This window comes from Hyperoodon ampullatus (genome assembly GCF_949752795.1).
Source record: "Hyperoodon ampullatus genome assembly, chromosome: 8".
NCBI lineage: Eukaryota > Metazoa > Chordata > Mammalia > Artiodactyla > Ziphiidae > Hyperoodon > Hyperoodon ampullatus.
Genome location: NC_136921.1, coordinates 58,199,320 through 58,226,818, shown reverse-complemented (window position 1 = coordinate 58,226,818; position 27,499 = coordinate 58,199,320). Strand labels below are relative to the sequence as shown.

Below are 27,499 nucleotides of genomic sequence, written 5' to 3'. Positions count from 1 at the left end.
TGACTAAGAAAAACATTGCTTGACCTTGAGTTTTAAAATTTATTTCTTCTAGTACTTTTTTTTCAGAATATTCTTTGAGTCACTGAATGATTTAACCTTGTGTTAAATCAGTCGGCCATGTACATATTTTATCCAGCACACAGGAAAAATATACACTCATAACTGCTAATTTCTCAGAAAAGTAATAATTGGGTATGATTCTAAACTATAGCTTATCACTGAACTTTTATTTGGTGGAAAAATTCTTTAAAGTTTCATGCTATTATGTTGACTATGACTCTTCATTTGTTTCTATACTCCTAGACCTGAAGATACTCATATTGAAGTGTCTGTATTGTATTGACAGTCCAACACTTTAGTTTGTTTATTGCTCTGGGAATCTAGTTTGTGTTGTGAGGAGGCAGTTCTGTGCTTGGATTTAAAATCCAAATCATAACCCATGCAGTGATCATCTAATCAATGTTGGGAAAAGAATCCAGATCTCAGCGTGCTACTGGTGAAATAGCAAAAATATATTTAACGGGTTTTGTTCTGAGGGGGAAAAACACACTGAAAAAGACAAAGGGAGTACTTTGTGCTCATATATCCTGAAAGTCAGTAGCTGTTGCATTTAGGTCTTTAGAAAATGTAAATATCCACCAAAGCCCACTGAAAAAAGAGAGAGAATCTAATAAACACCACCATCCAATTTTACAATATTCTAGAGTGTTTCTTTCTTGGTAAGATATTGCATTTTAGTACTTTTGAAAAAAAATTTCCTATCATTCACAGTCTGTTACAAACAGTTGCCTTCACAGGCTATTTTATGCTAACGGTGTTGATGTGCTGCTGTTTACAATACAATAAAAGTTAATGGAAGGGAGCAAAATAAAATTCAGTTACTATAGAAATGTTCCTGAACCAGTCAAATAAATTGAAATTAACTGCCATTTCTGAAAAGTTTTAGAATTTCAGTGTCAATCATATCTTTTATTTTTGTCCCTTGAATAGAACATGTTACGTTAAATTGTATATATGTGTAAACAGGTTATTATTTTGCAAATGTCACATGCGTTCCATAGACTTTTTAAAATATAAATTTAAAGTTTTACCCTAATATGAGTTTTCAGCCACTTTCAACAGTGTTTTCCGTCCCAAATATGACATGGTGCAGCATTGGGAATTAGTAGCTTTAGTTTTTGGTTAGGTTACTCTCTAATTTAGGCAAGTTGCTTTGCCACCCTATAGTTCAAAGTTCTTACCCACAAAATAGGACTTCTAATCAGTCAGTGATTTTTTAACATTTCTTAAAGGAATTGACTGAGGTTGGAACTGGGGGAGAGGAGGACTGTTCAATCAATTCGCTCACTTATCCCTGGTTATTCCTAGGACAACTAGAACACATTTGAAAATGCTTGTAATATGTTACACTCTTTTCTGTTTTTATTCTAGAAGCATATTTATAATTATAGGAATGTGGGACGACCAGATACTAAATTCATGTAAATGGCTCTACTTGATATCTGTTCCAAAGGCAAAGGGCTTTTCCAGGTCTTCAGCTTTCATTAGGACGCTCTAACAAACACATTCCTAATGCATATGTATGTAGAATGTCATAACTTATATTTAGTACTGATGGTCAGCTCTGAAAATACATTTCCAAGTATCTATGAAGGTTTGTATCACCAGTAGAAAAGTCCAGAGAGTTTCAAAGCAACTGGAATATATCTTTACCAAGTGCATGAAACAGTGTTGTTTTGTTTACTTCAGAGATTGAAGAGCAGCGTCATCATCAAGAGACGATATTTATAGGCACAGTCTAGTTTTCAAAGTAAATGAACTATAATTTACATTGTAAACTTATAAATCCTCCTATTCATTAGCAGAAATACTCTTTTTAGATACTAAATATGAAAGTGGCCATATATGACCTTATATTATGAATAATTTAAAGATATGTGAGAGAAGGGAAGGGATTAAATTATATGAAATTGAATATTCCTTATCTATGTAGAGTGTGTATATGATTTGTCTACAAGGTAGACAAAAAAAGGCAAGGAATACCAGAAAAGTGTAGGCAAAGGATGCCTTCTGCCTTTTAATAATGGCTTTAATTTAAAGAAGAGCCCTAAATAATTTCTATATTTTGCCATCATACATTACATTTATTTCAAAAAGTTTCACATTTAAGTGTCCCAATGTAAACTACTGCATTAAGGAAGGACATGTAACTTTTGTCTGGACATTTGATGAGTGTCATTATTCCAAAGGCAGCCTCATATAATAGACGCTCAAGTAGCACCAACTCATATCTGCTTTGTACTCTGACATATGCTGAATGGAAGACCTTTATTTTTCCTCCTCTTCAAGGTTTCAGTGGTGGATGAACTTTTTGAAAGATCATATTTTTTATTGGAAAAAATAAGTTTTGAACATTTTATTATCATGTTTGGTGATGTTGACTATTCTTAGTGTTTCTACCATTTGATAATGTTTCTATTGATTTTGAACAATGGATTTTGGATCCATTTGCCTGAAATTTTATTTGTACTGTTTCCATTAAGCAGGGTTGTATTAAAGAGTAGGCAGGAAAAAATGTTCATGTAGGCAACTGTTAAATGGAATATTTTGTACCCTGTTGTAGATGGTTCTGAGGAAATAATTATTTTTAAAAAATCTTCTGCAAACACTAACACTGAAGGGGATGCCCAATTACGGACAAAGAACAAATGTTCTTGGCCCTAACGTTACATAAAGCATACTCTTTTTGATGGGGCGTTTGTAACTAAAGCTACTGACTCAGCAGTCATTCTCTGGAAATTAGTATACTATGGCCATTTTCCCCTCCACCCACTCTTCTCCATTACTCTCTATAAACTAGAAACCGTTATTCACCCACGTACTCACCACTGTCATGAATCTTCCACTTTCTTGACATGTTAGATCACTTTCTTCCATCATCTAATTTTATCATCTGTTACACTCCTTTTGTAGCCTTTGATTAATCTCACCTCATTTTTTGAATGCTAATTGTTTTTCTTTGTTTTATATCTTCCTTTTTGGTTTTCATGATCTACTACTTTAATTCCTGGCTTCTCTACATACCTTATTGTAAATTAGACTTCTAGAAAGATACCAGGGAAAATTGTTAGTGTCAAGGTCTTTCAGAATAGAGGATTAGCGAGGATCCTGATCTTCTCTTCTGAAGACAGATGTTTCAGTCAGGCTAAATAGTTTGCACAGTACTGCCTAGGAAATGGCTGTCATTGGTGGTTTTTGATCAAGGAAGAGAGATGCGAGACAGAAAAAATATTGGAAATATTTACTGGAGGGAGCTCTAGTTATTCTATCTTTGCCTCTTTGCCATGCTCTGTATGCTAGAAGGCGGACTTCTGTGGACTGCATCATCCTGGCTCTTTTACCTTCCAGCCTCAGATTGGATTTAAACCATGGGAAACATTGGCAGGAGATTAGATAATGGAGGAAGAAAGAGGCCAGAATATTTATTTATCCCCTTTCCCTCCATGACCAACTACAGTGGTTTAGCAGTGGCTGAGTTCCTCCACCAAACGTCATCTGCTTTTCGTAGGTGGCTCTTTTTCCTTAGCTACAGCTTTCACCAGCTTCTGGTATCAGATCTAGGAAAGAACTTTCTCATTGATTCCTTAGCCACACCTCTGTAAATAATTAAGAGAAAAATAATATAACCACTTGCGTACATAAGACTGACTTCTTTTAAATTCTTTTCAATTATCATTTAACAACATGTTCTCTGTTTACTACAGGAAGCTTGGCTGATACAAAAAAAAGATTGGAAGAGTTTAAAAGCAATGAGAAAAATTAGACTAATTTTGCAATTTTTCAGGTGTGAGGGAAAGTGAGACTACGTGGGACAATGACACCAAGAATAAGAAAAATGGGAGAGTCTTAAAATATATTAAAAATCAAAAGATGATAGAATTTAATATTTTATTTGATATGCTTATTAACTTTAAAGTTTTAGGAGATTGTTTCCAAACTGTCAGCCGTAGAGTGAGGGTCTGGTTGACTTTACTGGATCATTCAGGTGTTCCAAACAATACATAAATTCTTTATAACTAAAAGAAAAAAAATCAATATTCAAGTTATTCTTATCTTGATTCCTTAATAAAAATAACTACTGAATTTGGTGGTTGAACTTTGTTCTTTTGAAATATTTATAATAATTTTTAAATAACAAAATTAAAAATTGTTCCATATAATATTTTTAAATGACATTTACATCCTTGAAGTAAATCTTTGAGAAAAATCAGAAAAAAATATGGCATTAGTAGTAAAATTTCTATTTAAGTACTAACCCACTGGGCAAAGCTATGTTGAATCTGCCATTATCCCAATGTAATATCTTACCCAAAACACCAACTATAAGATTTTAACTCAACAAAAGATGAGTATTACGTCATTGGTGCATTTTGTTCTTAAGTATTTAAACTAGGTTAGTCCCAAATATACAATTGGATTGGTATTATCCAGGAATGTACTTGTTTAGCATGATAAATGATATCCCCAAAAATGAATAATCAAGAGTATTGTAATAGAGTATCTCTAACTGTGAGGCAGCAGTTAAGCTGAAAGCATATTCTGGATTTCCACTTTTTCTATTTATCATAATTACTAGGAACCTTACCAGGGTAGCATCCCACTTGACTAAAAGAGAAAAACTCCACAAAGGAGTATTTCTTTGATTTATTTTTTGCCAAATATCAACTCCTTTCTTCTGATACATATAGTCTCTGAAATAAAAATTAGGAGCCTAGTGCTTGAGTGGAATGCTGGAAATAGTACAATAAATACCACTGTTGTACAGAATAGAGGCCTAACTACAGAAAGCATCTTTAAAATAGGTTTTAAATATATAATAAGTACCTGTTAAACTGCAGCCCACACAACTGTTCTGTTTTTAGTGTCATTTTTGTATGTCTACTGAATACCTGTAAAATGAAAGTTTCCCTACATTCATTTTTTGCATTTTTCTTTTAATCAAACAAAGGCAGTCTTATGTATAACAGGGGGCCATATTATTTTCCTCTTAAAAAAGGATAACCATTATCATTCTGAGAAAACATTGACTACTTTTTCCATAAACTCAACCATGTCTTAGTAAGAATTTGTGTGTTAAATATTTCTCACATATACCATCACATTTCATGTTTATATTATATATATATATTTTGTCTATTTTGTCAGCTCCACTAACTGCCAAATTACATCGCAAGATTAATATTTTTTGTTGCTCTGTATTATATGTATGTATATATAATACATGTATGTATATATTATGCATATATATATTACAGTTATGTTACATATACACACATACCTAATACATGCACGCATGTGTATATACACACACATATAGATGTACATATATACACATATCTATAAGGTGAAAATAAGTATATAAATAGAGATACAACCAAAAATAAGCAATTATATTTTTCTCCTTCTGAATCAGGAACGTTTCCCATACCAAAATATATAATGCTTTGGCTCGGAACATCTCATTTACTCCCAATGTAGGTTGAACTCTTTGTGTTGATGGAAAAATGAACACAGCATTCATTCATTTATACTTATCATTTATCAGTTACCATATACCAGTTTTTTCACAGAAACTTAAGCAGATAGTCAAATAACTCTCATAAGGAGATTTTAGGTCCTAAAGAGGAAATGAGGCATACTGCCAAGTTATGAGTCAAACCCCATAAAAGGCAATATGTAAAGATTCTTGTTTGTTTGTTTGTTTTGCTCTCTTTCATTTTACTTGATTTTTATTGGCATTGGTTGTGGTGTTAGGGAACACGTCACTATCTCTTAGAGAGTAGCTTGTTGGAGCCACTATAGTGTTACAGATGTATGAGACTAGATTTCTTTTGGTTAACATAGTTAGTGTTTTTACTTCATTTCTTTTCTCTAGAAGGAATACTCTGCTGGTTGTGTTTGATGCTTGCTGTTTGGGAAATAAGTATGTTTACCAAATGAATGGGCTTGGAATAGGCTTGTATAAAGATACTAGTGTTAGTTCTGTTTTTCTTTGTCAGTATCAAATAAGGAATTGAATCAAACAGATTCAATTCCTGGGAAAATGGACTACTTTTCTTCACTTTAACCTGACTTTTCTACATTCTTTGTACATCCAGCTATGTGCCAAAAATAAGAGTTCATTTTTCTGATCTCTATACGCTTACATTGATTACCTGATAACAGAGGGTTTCTGGTGGCCTATCACTACAAACTTAGAGATAGCAAACTGGCCCTGTGCTTAAATTGTCTCATGTCTGAAGATCATATACAGTGTAATTGCATTCAAGTAATTAAATAAAATGATTTTCACATGGAGCTTATGAAATTAGTCCCATTGTTTTATATACTTGTATTAGTTTGCTAAGGCTACCACAAACTTGGAGGATTAAACAGCCGAAATGTATTTTCTTAGTCCTGGAAGCTGGAAGTCCCAGATCAAGATGTTTGCAGATTTGGATTTGCCTGAGGCCTCTCCCTTTGGCTTGTAGATAGCTGTCTTCTTGCTGTGCCTTTACCTGGCCATTTCTCTGTATGTGCACACCCCTGGTGTCCCTCTCTTCTTCTAAGAGAAGTTATATTGGATTAAGGTCCCACTCTGAAGACCTTAATTTAACCTTACTTACTTCTTTAAAGGCCCTATCTTTAAATACAGGTATATTGGGGTCTAGGGCTTCAACATATGAATTTTGAGGGGACACAATTCAGTCCATAACCACACTTTACCTTACTAGGATGGCTTTCTTAAAGGCTAGTAGGTAAAGTGGCAAAGAACTCAACAGCCAGCACATCCGATTTAGATTCAAATATCAGCATCTTCATTTACTAGTTTTTTCTGTCCTCTCTGGTCACATTACTTGTTTTCCAAATTTTAGTTTTCTTATCTGAAAGTGAGGTCAACTGTTTCATGATAGAGTTGTTTTGAGTATTAAATAGGTGTACAAAGTTGATACGTTACTATGGGGTTTCTCAATCTCAGAACTATCGATATGTGGGCCTGATAATTCTTCCTTCTGGGACCAGAATGGCCTCCCCCACCCATTAGAGCCAAGGGCCTACTTTCTGGCACCCATGGGCTGAATAAATGTCAGCTCTAGTTATTGAATAGTTCAACAGACTGTGCTATTTTTGAGATGCTAATAGACAAGTTCTTACAATAACTTCACTTTTTGTACAGAAGTTAATTGAATCTCCGGTGGACTGACATTATTTTAAAGTGATGATTAATTTTTGAATCCCTATTTAATGATGTAATTACTTGCTTGGCATCTAAGGAAATCTGAGTTGAATGTTTCTGAGACTTTCAATTTTTTCTGAGAATTTTTATTTTATTTTGAAAAGTTTCAAACATACACACATGTTGAAAGATTGCTGTAATGATCACCTATTACCAAGAGTCACCCAATTGTTAACATTTTGCCACATTTGTTTATCTTTCTGGAATGAATTTATATAGCCAAAGGGGGAGAGTGGGCATAGTTTGCATAATAACTCAGACATGATTCATTCTGGTAAAATGTCCTACTTTTCATCTTTCTTTATTCAGTTCTACTTATCATTGTGGCAATGGGCTCCATATCTGGGAATTACACGGATAATTCAGTTTGAGTATCTGCATCAAAAGTGTGCACATCTGGATTTTTCTTGATTTTTTTATATCCTTCATATGCATAGTATCTCTTCTGAGATGGATTTCTGGCTAGACACTACATTATTTTATAGTAGTCAATGGCTTAAAGTGTCACCCATTTGAAGAAGTCTTAACTCTTTTATATCTGTATTTTCTGAGTCATAGTGAATTCTCTGATCACATTTGGCCCATCTGAGTAAAAATAACAAATTGGTAGATTTAAAATTTCTACTTCTAGTTAACAATATAAATTTACCCAGCATCTTAAAAATAGGCTGTAAACCTCCCTAGAAAAAATGAATTATATTTTAAGTTTTGATAGTTTTTCAGTTACTACTGAATGAGGAATAAGCCAAACATAAATTCTGTCATTATGGTCTAATATATAATAAAGTACATATTACCTGAATTATAGTACCTTTTCTCATTAACGAACATTTTGCAGAATTTCTAAAAGTAGATCTAAAAATTTATATAGAGAAATATATTGGAATGTTTGTGCAAATTAGGGAATTTCAATTTTCTTTATTTATTGCTTTTTTTAAAAAAAACTGAAGAACCCTCTATCACATTTTAAAATTATTTAACTCCAAACCACCAAACAAATTTATTACATCTTATTTACCAGATAGGACCCTGGAATCTCTTGAAAGAAAAATTGACATTTGTGAAGCTCAATCTACTGTTTGCATTTAAACCTAGTCCTCTAATGAATGTATAATTATAAAACAATTTTAATCTGCAACAAAGCAGTTTTATAATTGTTAAGTCTGCATGATGCATTGTTATTTGTCACATTTATATTTCTCCATCCCTATCCCAGCTTATTTTGCAAGCAAAAATACTCATAAAATCTCAGTGACTAAATTGGTTACTAGTAGTCTTACAGTCACTCTATCTCCAGGTAGATAGACATTTCATCCTGGATATGTAATTTAATCCATTTAAAAGTGGGAGAAAGCAGTACAATGACCTGTGGATTTAAGGAGGATATAAGTTAGAAACAACTGATGGGGATATACATATATATATAAGTTTTAAATGTTAGATGTTATTTGTTTCTGGTGAAGCAGCCATTACTTGTAAGCAGGATTGAATTCATTTTCTTCCCAGTGGTTGAACCAATCTAAATCTGAGCAAAGCAACCTCCTGCGCCAGATCCTGCATTCTCTTAACCGGTAATAAAGAACCTTGCCGGCCTGACAGGTTGTCACAGCAATTATTCACACGAAGTTCTATAGCAGTTGTATCTGTCAGCCCATGTAGTATTGAATATTTTAACTGGCAGTCTTCCAAGACTGAACATTAATCTTACCATCTCCTATTACAGTCCCTAATCAAGATATTCCAGGGGTGATTGCACTAACATTGTTTGAAGACTACATCTACTGGACTGATGGGAAAACCAAGTCACTCAGCCGTGCCCATAAAACCTCGGGAGCAGACAGACTCTCACTGATTAACTCATGGCATGCCATCACAGATCTCCAGGTGTATCATTCTTATAGACAACCTGATGGTAATTATTCTTTCCATGATTTCCTTAAGTGCATCAACATCTTTTAGTAACATTCCATTTTTGTTTCCTTTAAGGTTAAGTGTAAATTTATTTTTGAGAAAGATTACCAGATTTGACTGCTTAGCATAATTGTATAGAATAAATTCATTTGATATCAAATACTGCTATTAAGGGATATGGTTAGAAGCTCAATAATAGTACAAGAATTACTGATTTGTTGAAATCATATTAACCTGAAATGACATTAATACATGTAGTTGGAGAAGTGAAGACTGCATTCTTGAAATCATTTATTTACAAAATAGTTATAGGATCCTAGTTTCTGGACTGCTAGGTGAAAAGAACTATATTTATGTAGCTCTAAGGCTCTAAAAATGAGAACTGTATCAAGTTTGCTTAAGCATACATCTAGTAGGAATTCTATCAGGCCATATGGAATAAAGTTTTGATTATTTTGCTACCCACTATACTATTACATGTGATCATCATTTCATTATTTTATTTTACATTTATATTTTTAAACCTGTGTATATACTCATCCAAAATACTTTTAGTCTCTGTTTGTTTTTCTGATGGACACTTTTTTCCTACTAAAATACTTGCTATTGTGGAGATACATTCTTAAAATTATTTAATGGTAAAATAAATGTCATAGGATGATGAGTAGAATTTTTAACAAAATAAAATTATATTTATAATCTTGATGAGTTCTTGATTACAACGTTGTATTCAAATACAAGTTATGAAGCTTAAATGTCCTATCTCTCATCCCATATTATATTATTGGTCTTGATTATCCCATTCTGTTGTTGTTGTTTCTTTCTCATCTGTAGTCTCCAAACATCTCTGTATGACAAATAATGGAGGTTGTAGTCATCTGTGCCTTTTAGCCCCTGGAAAGACTCACACCTGTGCATGTCCCACCAACTTCTATCTTGCAGCTGATAACAGGACTTGCTTATCCAACTGCACAGCCAGTCAGGTGAGTGGAGGTCTAGAAATCATTTCATGGCATGTATGAGCAAGTTGTTATAAAGGTTTTGCCTGTGTTTTGTTTATTCACGTAAACCATTTTTGAAACATCATGTTTTTTGTTTGGCATAGCATTAGATAAACATTCCATACATTATAGAGAGGGTCACAGAGTAAGGGAAAAGCAATTTGATGCATATTGTTAAAATGTGAATTTAGGAAGTACGCATAGAGGTTAAAAGGAAGACAGAAACAAAAATGAAAACCATTCTTACACCAATCCACACAGAATAATGGTGCAAATCATGAGCAGGCATAGCAGAATCATCAGGGGAGATTTGACCTGATACCAGGGTGATTGAGGCATAGGGTTAAGACTAAGATATATGCAGTTTAAACAAAGAAAAAAATCTTCCTAGATAATCTGCTCTGTATCACCATCTCTACCTCTCTGTCATTCTTCAGAGTAAGTGATATGGAAAAGGTAAGTTTGTAAAAAGTAATTTTCTAGATATTTTTATTGAAAAATTATATGATCTAAATAATTTCCTTCTGAAATCTCTTTTTCTTCAAAATGTAGTTATTTTCAGTGAAGCTATTTCAGAAGTTAATTTTTTTACTTAATGGTGGTTACATGGACTTTATTACTTTCAAAATTTGGACAAAAGTCACATGACATTATAAAATTTAATTTTTTATATTTGAGTAACTATCTTGTTTAAAATAAAATTGGAAATGTGATTTGTTTTTTTTAACATGACTAAATTTATTCTTAGAATTCTGTGTTTTGAATTTGCTGGTTTTCCAATTCTAGCAGTGACATCATGGCAAGAGACTGAATTTCTCTTAGGGTGTGCTTATTTTCAAAAAGAGAAGCTAATTCTAGCTCAACTTGCCTCTTAAGTTATGACTATGAGGCTCATACAATAAAGAACTATATAAACGAAAAAGATCCAACCTCTTCCAGGAAGCAGTGTGTGTAGTGGTTAAGGGCATAGACTCTGAAGCCAGACTCACTTTGACCATAACCCTGACTGCTTTAAATAAGCTGAGTTACCTTGGCTTTGTTACTTAACTACTTGATGCCTCAGTTTTCTCATCTTTTAAATGGGAATGATAATATTTCCAGGCCACCGTTATGAAGATTACATGGGACAAGCTCCTGGGTCATAGTAAGTGTTGTTGTTATTACCCTAGCCCTCTAGTGCAAGTAGAATATACTTGAGTATGTGTGCAATTAGTGTGAGCTGCCATCAGGAGGTTCTGATGTCTAGCTGAAAGCACAGGTCACAGTCTCTTTTTTCTTTACAACTGTGTTGTTTTAATTATACTCTCCTAAGTATTTATGTGAACAAAATTCATTATTTTTAGAGAACTAGAAATTTGTCACTATGGGAGTTAAAATAAGCAAACTAGAGGTAAAATTTAAGGGAGAAGTCACATCTTTAAAATTTTTTAAATTATAATTTCTGTTAATTTTGTTTAGTTTAGACAGATTTTCAATTTAACCTCTGGTTTATTCTGAAATAACCTCTGATCTCTTGATTTGGAGCAGACCAGGGTCACTCTGTTGAGGCCCAGCACTGAGGCTATAGGTAACTTAGTGGAAATGGTACCTGCCTAAGCCCCTTACAGTGTGGTGAGCCTCATTAGCTGACTGGAAATAAAGTAAAGCCAAAGGATGTTTGACACACAGATGAAACCTCAAACAGCAGGACATAGATAGTAAAACATCAGCCTCACTGTAGTCATAAAAGGGATAAGATGTTTCAAATTATTATATAGAAAAACCTAGGATTGTATGTATTCAAAGGCAAAAAGTCTGATCAGTCAATTAAATGAAAACTTAAATCAACCTAGAAAAGTATTATTCATATAACTAAATTACCTCTCAATTTGGTATCAGTGATAACATGACTAAAATATTTATAATTTTTCATATACCCCCAATAGTGTTTTGCATGAATTAAAAAAAATCAACAATAGCAAGACAGTACAGTAACAACAGACTGTTGTGGATCAGATATCTTTGTTTTCAATACTTCCTGAAAAAAACAGTTATCACTTCATTTGTCTCATTTTTAAGAAAAAAGTTAACGAAGAGTAACATCTCAGCTAACACAGTCAATTAGTGGTTGTCCCTGTAAGTCCTGTGGTTTATGCAGTCATTTTATCTCCAATTCTTTTCTGATACAATGGGAGGAAAAAAAGATCTACTGTATACTTCTTGGAGAAAAGTCAGTTCATAGCACAATTTTTAGTGAGGTAGATATTAAAATGAAGTGAATAATTTATGTACTTCAGAATCATATCATTAAGAATTCTGATAAAAATATTGCATTTTAAATTTATCTTACTAAGGGATTTTGGGTTTATCATCTAATTACTGCAGCCAATGATACACCCCCAAATATTATTGATTTTTAACAAAATAGGCAAATCACACCAATAAGAATTCTATTAGGATTGGAAATGAACATATGAAAATCTGGTAAAAATCAAGGTTATGTCCAATTCTTGTGGCACAAATCATTTCAAATATTACATTTAAATCATTTTAATTAGAAAACTATAAAAGTAAATTTAAAATGAATTTACTTATTTTTAAGTGGAGACTCTTCCTGTTTTGAGTAAACTTCACTATATGTAGGATTTGCATTTTATCCATGTATCCACTTAGTAGACATGCATTTAAGAGTTTCTTTATAGCTTCTTCTTGTGGGTGATGTTTGCAGTCTGCAATTTATTTTATGAAGATACTAGTCTTGGAGAGCATTTACCATGAAGAATTTTTTGTATTTATGTTTAACATTTATCTTTTTAAAGTTACTGTATTTAAGTATGAAAAAAAAAGCCCAGACACAAAATAGAAGAAATCTTCCTCTGAGAGTAATGAATAAAATGTGGGTTAGCATAAAGAGTAATAATAAATATATTTTACCCTGGCCTTCCCTTAACTCAAAACACTTTTATGTCCTTATTAAAAATGAAATGGTGAGCAAAATCATTGTGTCATCTATCATTCCAATAGTGGGTGTTTATTTAAATCAGAAATATTTAGTAAAATTAAAAATATGTGTAAATAATATGTAAAATTTAAAATATTTTTAATATTAAAAATTTAGATATTTTTCAAATCTTGATTGGAAAGACTTTGAATATACTCAGGAGACTTGAAATCATCTTACTTATATACTTTGATATACTGTAATGACTGGAAATGTTTAATGTTCAGGGCAATTGCTTTCAGAGTAAGCCTTATATCCCCAGACAATCACTATCTATCAAAGTAATACTTTTCTTTTGGTAATTTATGAAAACCACAACAAACATGACCACAGGCTAAGTAAATATGGGAAAATCAGTTGAGCAGGGAGATCTTCCCTTGGATTCACAGTGCTCTATTCCCTCTTACAGTGTCACTGGCAAAAATATTACTCTCTTATTTAAAATATAAATATAAATATATATATATAAATCTACCCTGAATCAGCTCCATGATATCCAGACAGGTTCAGTAAAGGCTAGCATCACAGTCTGTCTTACTTGAAGACAGTAACAGTATTTTAAATGAACAAATTTTTAGCTTGCTAATCCATTTTCGTTAGAGAAAATTGAACCTGGGTTATATATTTCTGTGTTACAAATCTGCCTGGCATGCAACATGCTAAGATAAATGTCACCTTGCTTTTAGTCACTCACATGAGAATTACAGCAAAAACACTTCAAAAAGAAAATGAATACATTTTAGAAAATATCTAATATTTTCAATTTCAGAAGAAAAAAATTTGAAGTACTAGAAGAAATCTACTAAATTTAACTATCGCTTGTTTTTATTCACAGCAACTATTTCAGATACATGTGCTCTCTGTATGGAAAGTGTGATTTTCTTTAGATTCTCTATCTTATGAGGGTATGTTTGGAACTGAATGTTACTGAGGAAAGGATAAGTTTGTGGTCTGAGATCTAAGATTGGCTGAGCTTTCTTTGTCACTGTGTATGGTTGGCCAGTAGTGAAGTTAGCAGGAACAATAATTCAAATTAATTAAATTAGTTAAATTAATTCAAATTAACTAAATGAATTCAACTCAATACCTCTTCCTGGTATCTCTGATGATTTTTAGCCCTATTCAGTGTTCAGCAAAATTTTTCTGTAGCAGGCCAGGTAATAACTATTTTAGGCTTTGTGAACCACATGGTCTGTGTAGCAGTACTAAACTGTTGTGGTGAGAAAGCAGCCGTAGACAATAAGTAAATTCATGAGCTTGTCTGTGCTCAGGAAATCTCAACAGGTTTTCCTGAACAGTGTGCTTTCCTGGATGGTCATTTTGCTACTTGTTGTGCACTTATTCCCTATTGTGGAATGCTCTAAGACCACCACAGTTCACATTTGCAGCAAGAGAGTAGGCTAGGCTGCTCTGCCCTAGTGAGTTTTTAAATATCCATTATATATGAGTAGTGTTCTTTAATCTTTATTTTTTTTCCTTTTTTTCAAAGTTTCGTTGCAAAACTGATAAATGTATTCCATTCTGGTGGAAATGTGACACCGTGGATGACTGTGGTGATGGATCTGACGAACCAGATGACTGTCGTGAGTACACTGGCAGATGCAGGAATTTAGAATTTAGAGCTCCTTACATCCCAGACCTGGAAAATTGAAGCTAGATCTTAAGTATTGCCTTCTGATAGCTTTCAAAAATTGAAACAGTAAGGTTTTATGTCAGTAGTTAAAAATACAGCAAAAATTGTTGCAATGTCTTGTGTATGTCTCTGATCACTATTACATCTACAATGACACCATCAGCACTTTGTATTAGTTTTCTCTTTCTCAATTTTTTTTTACTTGTAGAATAACTAAACTCTTCATGTAGCAATCAGGAGAGTAAAAATCAGCATGATTTTGACTTAAGATATCATTAAATCAGAAGCAAAAATGGGCAAGTTTTCAGAATGCCACTCAATGACTGAAATCTTGACTTTAAGGGATACAGTCCTTCAACTTTTCTGTCAGTATTAAAATACTGAAAATTCTTTAAAAGTCAGATTTTTTCCAATGTAAGTCATTAGTTGGCTGTTAGTCAATTTAGTATGCTCTTAGTAGTTGCCTTAAAGTGACTACCAATTATGTCTTGACATTTGACTATCATTGGCATGGTTAGGTGCTATTTTTTTAAGCTGTCTTTGGTAACCTAGGTTGTAATGGACAATCAGCAGACTTTTCCTTGTTAGCCTTTTATAGTTCACTCCATGGGTCACTCTTATACTGTCCTGTCAACTTGAAGATGCTTGTAGTCAATCATGATAATTCCCTCAACATCCCAGTAGTTGGTTGCCTTGATTTGGTCTTGACAATTGAGTTCAAGATCCTTAGGCTTGCACTAAAGAAAGAAGTATACTGTCTTAGTGAAAGCCAGCTACTTTCTGCTACAGAACTTTCCACCACATAATTACAAAGCTGTTTCAAACTTAGGACCTCTAGATAATTACTTGGATGAGCTGTATTCCACCTCTCTGGTCACTACCAAGTATATCAAACATTTGAAGTTTTTTCACATATCTCATTTATATGTTTAAAATCAGTAAATAATATATTCAGTGAGAAGGAAAAAGTTTTAAAAGTCATTGCTTTTCTAATATTATTTTTCTGTTTCTGAAAGGTCCATTGCCCTTTGATTTTTTTTTAATAAAGTTTTTGTTTTCACTGTGATGGACAATATATGAAGAGTAGTATCTGTATGACATAGGTATACTATTATGCTTGAATTATTCTTAAGTTACTGAATTAAAAAAAAATATCAAGGAACAAGAAATTATGGTGACCAATGGAGATTTACACAATAAAATTTATTAATTTTCTCACAATAAACTCTTCTGTGATATAGTAAAGTAAATACAACTTATTTTTGTAGTTTATAGAAATAAGAATGATTGTGTTACTTTAGTTCTCATATTAAGATGACCTTTCCTGCCCAGATTTACTAAGGTGTTTTTTGAGGAATTATCCCCATGATGACCTGCAGACAAAGTGAGTAGCACCCAGTGCTCTCCCTTCTAAAATATTTACAGCTCCTGAGCTTTAATTTTGATCTTGACTGAAATTTCATGCTGTAACCAAACTCATATGAAAAATTAACTACAGCTTTAGTATAACACACTTTTTAAGTTTACCCACTTTCAGAATATTTGGTGAACAAATATAACTTTAATGTCTTTTGAAGGGAACCAAAGAGGCATCTGGTATCTAAGAGTCTCTGTATGATGCTTATCCTGGTTAAATACCAATACTAAGTGTTTTTATTGGTGACATTATCTCTGTGATCTTTTAGTAAATGATCTATTTCTTGGAGTTGACGGGTTAACAGCTTGAACATCTGTAGGCATAACACTTTATTTTGAGAGTCATGGTGAGGTGGAAAATGATGTATGTGTGTCTGTTGAGTGTTTAGACTTCATTTTTGAGTAGCTACATCATCAAAATTTGCAGGTATTGAGAGCCACTGACAATACCTGTAATTTCACCTGAAAAAGCAGAAAAGCTTGATACCAGGTTCATATACCTTCAAACTGCAATAATATTATTTATGCAAATATAGTTGAGTGATGCATCAAGAATTCTCTGGCATCATAAGTTTGTAATTATATTTCCTATAACACTCTAATGCATCAAGGATCATTCTAGAGACACATTTAAAGGTCACCTAGGCTTCCTAGTTATTTAACAGACATTGGAACTCCTTTAATATTTACAACCCTTCTTACAGAAAAGTTTTGGACAACCTCACTTGTAATGGACAAGGTGACTGTGGGGATGAGGAAGATGAAAGGGACTGTCATAAGTCACCTCAAAATGTTCTTACTTCTGTCTCCGAACTGAAATTGGTCTAAAAATTACTATCCAAACACCATAAGTTCATAAAGTGTTCAAAAATACAACAGCAGTTATGCGCAAAGAAATATTAAAGGGACTCGTATATGAAGCAACAGGAAATAGAGGAAATGCATGTTTAGATCATGAGAAAATTAAGTATCGCCCAGTTTAAACATTTAGTGTGATTAATTAATAGATGTTGTAAATTGAAGGTAAATGACATTCAACATTTTAGAACTCACTTCTGTGGAAGCCATGCATATAATTGAGAGGTTTTTTTTTCATGTTAAGAAAATTTTAATTAATATTTTAATTATAAAAGCGTAATTTATCTTCCAAAGAAAGTTCAAAATATAATTTATTAATGTTTGATTGACCAATTTGAACTAATAAACAGCATACTATTAATCTTAAAATCAGTGATTAGTAACACACATTAGGATCATCAGTGAAAAGATAAGTGTTTATTGCAAGTTGTGAGAAGACTTCAGAGTCAAATGTGGATTTAAACTTCAACTCTGGCACTTGAAACTTGTATATTCTTGGGTGAATTATTAGAATCCATGAGACTTACTTTCCTCATTTATAAAATGGTCATGGTGATCCCAAGGTGGGAAGTTTATAATGAGATTCAATTAGTAACTATATGTGAAAGAACCTAGCCCAGTGCATGATACAAAGTAGATATTCAGTAGATCCTACTTTATTGTTATTATTGCTTAAATAAACTCAAAGAATATAGCAAAAACTGCTTTACCATGTAGGAGATATTTATTATAACAACATACGTATGGTATATAAAAATCTTTACTAGTTATGACATTGTCCTTATATATTAATAAGATTATAGGAATAAATATCAATAATTCTGATTTAAAATGTGATAGTTATAGAAAGTATTTGCTTTAAGGAATGCTGGGGAGTATGTATTGAGGGCAGATGTTTCTCTCTTAATACATTACAGGCAGCAAAGTGATCAAAGAAATAATTTTTTAAGTGATATTGGAATAACTTTTTAAAAAAATTACAATGAATTGTGCTCTGCCACTTAACCTCTCAATACCATGTCTTTGAAATGAGGAGAAATTTAAATGTTTTAAATATATATATTTATATTTATATGTTGTTAATATCTTTCTTCTTACTGTTAGTTTATAAAATCTAATCTGGAGGCCATCTGAGCTGCTCAAAGCTTAACTGCACATCTGAAACTAATAGCTCTCTGCATGTGAGACATTCACATTGTGCTCTAGGATATGTTTAATATAATAATACAATAAATATGTTGAATGTCAGAAAAGCTCTGTTTAAGAAGTCATGAGCTAAGATTGTCATTCCACGATACCTATATGTTTCCTCCTCTAGCGGAATTTAAATGTCAGCCAGGCCGATTTCAGTGTGGAACTGGGCTCTGTGCTCTGCCTGCTTTCATCTGTGATGGAGAGAATGACTGTGGGGACAATTCTGATGAACTCAACTGTGGTAGGTGATTACATTCTTAACAAAGGAACACGAATCTAATTCTTAACTGATTATGTTTGCACTGATTTAAATTCAGACACAGGCTTTAGCCCACATTTTTTGTTCTCTCTTTTAGACACACACGTCTGCCTCTCAGGTCAGTTCAAGTGTAACAAGAACCAGAAATGCATCCCAGTAAACCTCAGATGCAATGGGCAGGATGACTGTGGGGATGAGGAAGATGAAAGGGACTGTCGTAAGTCACCTCCAACTTTTCACTCTGACCTCTGACTCCCAACTGAAATTGGTCTAAAGATTATTATTGTTCACCATAAATTTATACAGTGTGGAAAATATAACTGCAATGATGGGCAAATAATTCCAACTAGATGTCTATTGGGACGGTTAAGAAACTCTGTATAAAAATATATAGAAAATTAAAACATGGGTGATCTTTACTTAAAAGCTACCTGGAGATTATTACAAACATGAAAAAACATGCATTCATCGACATCATCCTTAAGAGAAGCAGCAAAAACAAATTACAGGTGATTATGGTACTTTTTTTAAAAATATAGATTTTTTTTTTACCATATGAAATAGCTGCAGGTAATTTTCTTCTGCTGATTTAATTAGTTACTTGAAATCAACTCCATTTTAATTAGAGATTTTTTTCCTTAATAATAACATATTGAATGTATGATAAGAAATAAAAATCTGGACAAAATAACCTAACAAAATCACTTGTTAAAAACTGTAATACTCCTTCTAATGTATCTTAACAAGCTACTTCAAAAGACAATTGTAAAATAATTTTAATTCTGTTCACCTCTTATTTCAATCTCCCATGAAAAATAAATATATATAAAATGGGAGGCGGAACAGTTTACATCATATACATACATGCACGTAGGCAGGCAGGCACATACACACATACACGTACATACACACACAGGATCTGAACCATAGAGCACCTGTCAAGTTGAAGCTTTCAACATAACTGCTGTCAACATTTCTGTCTTGCTGAAGTTTTATTTTATTTCTCTAAAACTTTTATTAGTAAATAATGTGCAGTCGTCCAGCAATTTGATTAAGATGGTACATTCAGAATAAAGTCAGTACCAGTTCTTTATGGTTATCCATTCTAGAAGCTGATCCATTAAACTGACTAAGATTTGTGAAGCAGTTTATAGTTTGAGTCAGATGTTCACCTCTTCCCTGAAACTCTCAACACAGCTAGAGGTTTTGATAAATTCTATGCCTTTCTTTTTCTCATTCACTAATATCTTCTGATTTTAGTCATTTTCTATTTACAAAAATGCCTATGTATAAATTCTTAAATTTATTTATCTGAAAAAAATTATTTTGAAAGACCCTGAATCCTTTATTTTTTAATTAGTTTCAAGATATCTAATCAAGGTGGGGTGGTTTTGAAAACTCTGATTTTTATCAAATGCATCATTTGCAGAAATATGTTCATTTATTTATACTGGAACGGGTAATAGGAATACACTATAGATAATTAAAAGTTAAGATTTATCACCTTCAGGGTCTTATTAATTAAAAGATGATACCTTTTCAATTGATTAACTTAAAATTTTATTTGTTTTTTAATTAGAATGTCTATTCTTGTCCAAAGCTACATTTTAATAATAGATGCTTTCCTCTTAAGCCGAAAACAGCTGCTCTCCAGACTATTTCCAGTGTAAAACTACCAAACATTGCATTTCCAAGCTGTGGGTTTGCGATGAGGATCCAGACTGTGCAGACGCATCAGATGAGGCCAACTGCGGTGAGTGTTTTGTGACGGTGGATCCTACCTCTTGCATTTGTATCATCATCTGAGATGGCCATAGTGAAATGAATTTGAACACAATTCTGATACAACTACGGTCTAACATGCGAAAGTTTTTTCTCTGTGCCCCCAGAGTCAATAACCTCAGGTTAGCTATTTTAGAATAAGCATGGAGGGGTAAGGCAGAAGGGTTAAGTATTGCTTTAGCATAAGTCAAAACTGTTTCTAAAAAGACAGATCTGAAAGGTAAGATAAAACTGTCTTCTTACGTTAGCGTATGCACATGCTATTAACATTTAATGAATAGAAACAATAAAACATTATTTTCATATTGTTCTAGGCTTCATTTTTCTCCTTAAATACATATGAATAGAAACAATAAAACATTATTTTCATATTGTTCTCGGCTTCATTTTTCTCCTTAAATACATATGATTGTTCATTTATCCAATGGTTATTGTTCATTCTTAAACATGGTGGGGAAAAAGAAAAAAGATAACAAAGGTATCTGTTCTGTTTTAGTAGATGACAGCAATCATTTAAGTTAGCATGTTTCTGAAACATTAATATTTTCACTTAAGATCAGTTATTTTATTTACAGTTATTATTACTTAACATTGCAGAAATGGAGAACATATGTGTTCATTTTTGTTTAATGCATTTGATTCTATCCTGAATATGTCAACAGTGAAACAGAAATAAAGTAATAGTTGTCATGTGTAACTCATTTTTATCAACATTTATGAAGCATTAATTGAGGCTTTTTTTTAGGTGACTGCACCAAGCTTGGCATTGTTGGGGAAGCAAAAAAGTATTTAATCTAGTAATTGATTAGAAAAGACAGAGTTTGTCCAAACTAAGGACAGAAACTTCAGACTTCTTAGAAAAAATTGTGTTAAATGCATTTGCTAGATTCCACCATACTGTTATTTAACTCTTCTGGGAGAAATCAAAATGATGAAAATCATTTAGGTTCTTTGAAATTCCATTATATTGAACAATATTCATGAGCTATATGTATAATCACAGGCAACAATATGTCATTAAGAGTTTTTTTTCTAATACTGTCTCCATATAACTGTGTCTTCAGGACATGCAATCAGTATGGCTTATCACTTTATAGTATCATAAAACCACCATTTCTCACTTTGTGGGATTGACCTTCATAATCAATTCACAAGGCATCAAACCACATCCATCACCAGTTTGTCCATAACACTTATCAAGGACTTTTGCAGATGAGTTTATATTACTGGCTGTTTTGCTCTCTTGTCTTTTGTATTTTTGTTTACCAAAGCAACATGGAATAATGACTTATATTAGCTATCAGAAAAATTTCTTGGATGAAATGTTTTTTTTCTCTATTTTACTCTTCTTCCTCCTCACTTTGATGTGGTTTATCTGTTTTGGTATGTTACATTGTTCAAACTGATAATTATTAATCATCATAATAAGAATAATGCCTAATATTTATGTGGTGTTTACCATATGGCCCAATAAATGCATTAAAGGCTTTATAGCAATTACTTCATTTAATCTTCTTATTATCCCTATTTTATGGTTGAGGAAAATGAGATCCAAGGAGTAAATTACCCCAAATCCTACAGCTAACAAGTGGCATAACTGGAACTTGAATCCAGAGTTATTTGACACCAAAGCCTCTGCTCTATGACCATAGCATGAATCCACATCATTTTTTCTATTTAAAAAGAAAATATTTAAATATTTTCTGTTATATAGTTATATAGAATTCTCGTAGCCACAATTATTGCTTTAAGTTCCAGACCAGTATACAAATATATACATACATACAGAAAATGGGGGAAAGGATGAATAAGGGTTACCATTTAATTTATCTTAAACCCATTCTAAAATGTTACCGTGGGCAGGTGCTAATTTAATTTAAAGAAACTTCTTCCACATCATATTTTAGCATGGCATTTGTCAATCCTTATTTTTGAAGGAGCTAAAAGACCACCTCTTTCCCCTTTCTTCTGTCTTCAATACATATAGAAATGCCATGTATTTTTGCTAATTCTGTTAACACCCTTGTGGGATAGTTCCTCGTTTGATGCTTTATTGAGTGGGAAAGAAACATAACACTCCTTAAAGATTAACCCTATCAAGCCAAGCCCTTATTATTTGAATCTGAGTTACATGTTTCTTTGTGGGTGAGAATGGGCCTTGTCTAGAAGAAGGGATGTGTTTCACTATTTCACATGTCAAGTGGCCTAGCAGGTTGTAGTGTAGACTTGCATTAAATGCTGTTGAGAAACTGGCCCATTCATTGTTGCAAAACCTCCATTTGCAACCCATTTTTATTTCAGTTGCCTTCTGTACTTTCTTAGCCCAGTGCTCAGTTTAGGGGGAGATTCTTTTTTACTCTTGGAGTTCACCTAGCCCTTACATCTTATTTTTCAGCACCAGTATTTGTATTTATCTGTAGTTTTATATCTGATTGTTTTCTGTCAGTTCTAAAGTTCCAGGATTATAGTTTGTTTTACCTTGACCTAAATTAAACAATTTGGTTTGTTTTGCTTTAAATTGTGTAAATAAAACCAATGTAGAAGCACACGTGCAAAGGAGAGGGAGAGACAGACAGTCACTATAGAAAAGCCCAACAAAACAGAGCACAGTAACTTAACACAAACAAAGTACACATGTACTATAGGGAACTAAATAACCAGTAATGTGCAAATATTTTAAAAATTATTTGATTTTTATATTTACCAAAATATCACATGTTTATTGCAATCAGCCCAGTGTAACTTTTGAGATCTTACAAGTACTTGCAAATTTAACAGCTAATGCTCAATATTTGTAAAAAATTGTATGGTAATCATTTCCAGGTTAGCATAAGGAGGCTTTGAAATCACTTTGAATAGATGTAGATTAAATATAGTTTAGGAGTCTTTGTCCAGTAATCTAGTCGTGGTGAGACTTTGAATTTAAAAATTAAATTAACTGCATAGTTTCCCATCTTATTATGGCTAGATTTTGAGATGGTTGTATTTGAGTCCCTGAAAGCTACCTTTGGCACGTTTGGATTTAAATTGAAAAATATTTTAAAACACCTTTTAATTCTATTTTTGTATAAATATAGATTTAAATCTATGCTACCTTCACAGTTGTAGCAAGATACAGTGGGCCTGTCTTATCCACAGGTTCCACATCAGCAGATGTGGAAAGGCCGACTGTACTAAGCTATTTTGTCTAAGGGACTTGAGCATCCATGGATTTTGGTATCGGTAGGGATCCTGGAACCAATCCCCTGTGGATACCAAGGAAGATTGTAGTTTTAACTTTGTTTTATGAGTTGTTAATAGTTATTATAAAATTATTTCTTTTTGCCTGAGGTTGTTTATTCTTTCCTCACTCTATGCCCAAATAAAAGAAAGCTTCCTAAAACGTAGATGTACACACTTCTACTAGACTATTGATGTTAACTACTCTTGGAAGGCTGTTACACTGTTCATTACAATATTGGGCCAGCGCCACATTTGAATGCCTGACCACAATCAGTAGACTACTCCAACTGTGGCAGCTCTGGGCTTTTCATTAAGAATCTCAGTTTCAAACTTTCTTCACCTTCTGCCTGCCATTTTCTATTTTAGGAATGAAATGAGCATTTAGGGATTTGATGGATCTGTACTAGATTCATAATTATTTGTAACAGAGTTGAAACTTTTCTACAATTTGACTCTCATAAGATGATACCAGAATATGTCTTTCCATTATGTTCTCTCTCCCTGTTTTATAGTTTAGATTCTCAGTGCCCTAGATCCCTATGAAACATTCTTTTCATCAGTTTTATGCCTGGGCTTTCCTGGTCAACTATGAACTCACCACTCCACTCTCTAGAATCAGCTGTTTGTGCTGCCACATCGCTCCTCCCTGTGGTCTCACTTCCTGCTTTCTTCTCCTACATCATTTCTGTGTTATCAAAGACAGTCTTGCTTTCACGCTGGTTCAGAGTCATTTGCTGCTTTTGAACAGTCTTGATTTATAACCAACCTGCTCCTTAACTAATTATTTTTACTTAATGCAGTCGTTATAATCACACTAGCTGGGGCTTGTGAAAGGAACTTGAGCTTCCTACAGTAGCTTTGTACTTTCCACAGCCTGGATTTCAAGCATGACACTGAACACACTCAAACCAAAAGACAGAACCCGTCAATGCTTGCTTTTATTCTCCCTTAAATGTCTGGTGAGGAAATTTGAATCGGGTTACTCAAGCTATGAGAATATAAGAAAAAAAATATTTTTTAAGTTAAAGCAAGTGTAATACATATTAAATTATAAGATATTTCAAACACAAGGACTTGCACAGAAAGTTACACAATTATATACCTGTACCGTTTTTAATAGACTTTAGCATTTGGTCTAAGATATCTCTTAAAACATTTAAATCCCTACAATAACAGATTTACAGCAGTACATAGGAAGCCTACATATTAGATGCTGTATTAAAAAAAAGTATGAAATGTAGAACTTTAAAAATTTGCCTCCTTTTACCTACTTTTAGAACAAAGATATGTGTGTTTCTTTTAGTTTATAAGATTCTGTTCACATATCTTTGGGGCTGGCAATTTCCTTAGAGGATATTCTGTCATTTATATTTTCAGGTGTTATTTAATGTTGTTTAGTACCATGTATATAGGATTATACTGTATATTAATGAATGAAAGGTAAAATGAAAGATTGTATTGCCTCTTCTCAACAGCAACACCTGATAATGCACCTCTATGTAGAAGGTACTTTTGTTTATTCCTTTAAGAAAACTTAGATTTGTGCTTATATGTTAAGATCAGTTTGAGGATCCAAGTGGTATCAGACTTTCTTTACAAAAAGACTATCCATTTTCAGCCATTAACATTTCAGGACAAAATATAGTAATGCGTAAAAACTAACCTATTGTAGAGTTGTGACTGTAACATTTATTAGCTTTGTGATGTGTATGTAGGGGACAGATGTGGTATAGATGATGATTCTGATAACCATACTTATTCTCCAGTCAGTGTTAGATTCAATGCCTGGGCTGCAAAGCCTCTGGGCTAGATTTTTTATGTCATCAGGCCACTGTTCATATATGGTTCCTTGTTCGGAGTTCATGTGGGAAATAATGGGAGTGGAAAGAGAGGTGACATAGGGTTTAATGTGAAACAGTAAACTCTGTTACCTCTTGCTGGGTTATGGATGCCAGAGTAAATTATTACTTATTTCCATTTAAAATCTTAACCTTCTAATTAATATTTTTATTTTTCAAATCCAAAATTCTTGAGAGGTATTTTTAAAGGAATATGAACAGAAATTCTTCATGACGAGTTTCCTTTGACCCAAAGCAGAACTGACATGAAAAATATTATTTAAGGGCTAGAGAGATAAAATAGAGAGTGGATCTACCCTGTGACTGAGATTTCTCATTCCTATGGATCATATTATCCACATGAGTATAACACTTCCCTTCAAAATTCTATGTTCTAAGAAAGAGACAAACCTCCAGCATATAAATATTTCCCTTTTGACACAGTTACTGGGTTTTGACTAATATTTGAAAAAAAGCAGAATATAAACTGATACTATTTATTAAAGTTCAAGTAAATCTAATATGTTTTCAAATAATATTTTTGATTAATGGTATTTGGGTTATGTGAATTATCTTACTCAAGATTTCTAATGTAAGTTCATATATTTATATTTAACCTTAAACTAATAAAAAGTTACAGAATATGTGTATACCTGCAGTAATATTATAGTAACCATTTTGCTGTAAATACTAATATCAAATATTAATGTTAAAGTAAATGTATGGTATTTTGTTTTAGTTCATTAAAATCAATCATTCAGGAATTGAGTGTATTGACAATTAGTGTTAAATACTGAGTATTAAATATTGAGTGGCTGACTCAATAAAAAAATCCATATCACAATGCTGGAAACTTACTTTTTATAAACTGCTATAAGCTTTAATTAATTAAGCTATTGAAAGAGTAACATCTAACCTGTTTCAACTTGTTGAAGACATTTCTAAAGTATTAATCTAATATTTTTCTATCACCAAGTAAACAGTACTGGCAAAAATGTCATATTACTTAATAGCATATATAGCTATAGATCCACATTTTGAATATTCTTATATTACATTAAAAAATCAAATATCGAATCTGTTTATATTTTAGTCTTCTTTGTAATTAACTTCTGAATCCTAAGAACACAATGTACTTAGAAAATTCAATATATTACTCAATTCCAATTAATCATGTTTTTCTATAAAAGGTCATACAGCTATGTCTCTTAACAATTATATCTGTGTATCAGTAAGCTAGATGCCTCATATGGATATTTCTATCTGTTTCTAGAAACTATTCATAGATGGTGAGGTGTTATGTTACTTTATGGATTCCTATCCTAGAAGTTCTTTGGATGAACTTAGAGTTCTTGGAATGAGCGTATCCCCAGTCCCATGATAATTACTGCTTCAAGAAGAGAATCTTTCGGATTCTCAGATCTTCAGTTTGGTCTTTTAATGTTTAAAACCACAAGATTCTTGGTATAAAGAGACAATGAGCAGTAAAAATCTCACTGGGTAACTATCAGGGAATCACAGAGGTACAGGAAACTACCTCTAGTAATTATAAATCATTTTATGAACTCAGTACCCTGACAATTCAGCCAGTTCTTTTTAAATAAAGAACATTTTACTGAGAGGGAAGAAAATTGAGAATCAGTCACTTAAAATATGAACAAAATTTTTTTTTTCTGTCTGGATTTACCATGTCCATTTCATAATATCCAAATAGAGGTAATTGCAGATCAGATTTGTTAATATTTCTTTTTTTTTTTCACTTGAAGCATTTGTTCCATCCTTCCCTCAGACAGAGAGGGATCTTTCTTACTTTTTTTTTTTAAAGTAATATATATATATATATAATTTATTTATTTTTGGCTACGTTGGGTCTTTGTTGCTGTGCGCAGGCTTTCTCTAGTTGCAGCGAGCAGGGGCTACTCTTCATTGCGGTGAGTGGTCTTCTCATTGGGGTAGCTTCTCTTGTTGCAGAGCACAGGCTCTAGGTGCGTGGGCTTCAGTAGTTGTGGCACAAAGGCTCAGTAGTTGTGGCTCACGGGCTCTAGAGTGCAGGCTCAGTAGTTGTGGCGCACGTGCTTAGTTGCTCTGCGGCATGTGGGATCTTCCCGGGCCAGGGCTCGAACCCGTGT

At 32.9% G+C, this 27,499-nt stretch overlaps 1 protein-coding gene across 1 annotated transcript in view; it reads left to right on the top strand.

Moving 5' to 3' along the window:
• The window catches only part of LRP1B (LDL receptor related protein 1B), a gene marked incomplete at both ends in the record, with an annotated part of 1,860,945 nt that overhangs the window by 1,640,900 nt on the left and 192,546 nt on the right, over nt 1-27,499 (top strand). Inside the window, 6 exons of the mRNA XM_079710778.1 lie at nt 9,000-9,188; nt 10,022-10,170; nt 14,658-14,751; nt 18,394-18,510; nt 18,626-18,745; nt 20,162-20,281. Of these exons, the coding sequence (XP_079566904.1) occupies nt 9,000-9,188; nt 10,022-10,170; nt 14,658-14,751; nt 18,394-18,510; nt 18,626-18,745; nt 20,162-20,281 (789 nt within the window). The remainder of the gene's footprint in view (nt 1-8,999; nt 9,189-10,021; nt 10,171-14,657; nt 14,752-18,393; nt 18,511-18,625; nt 18,746-20,161; nt 20,282-27,499) is intronic.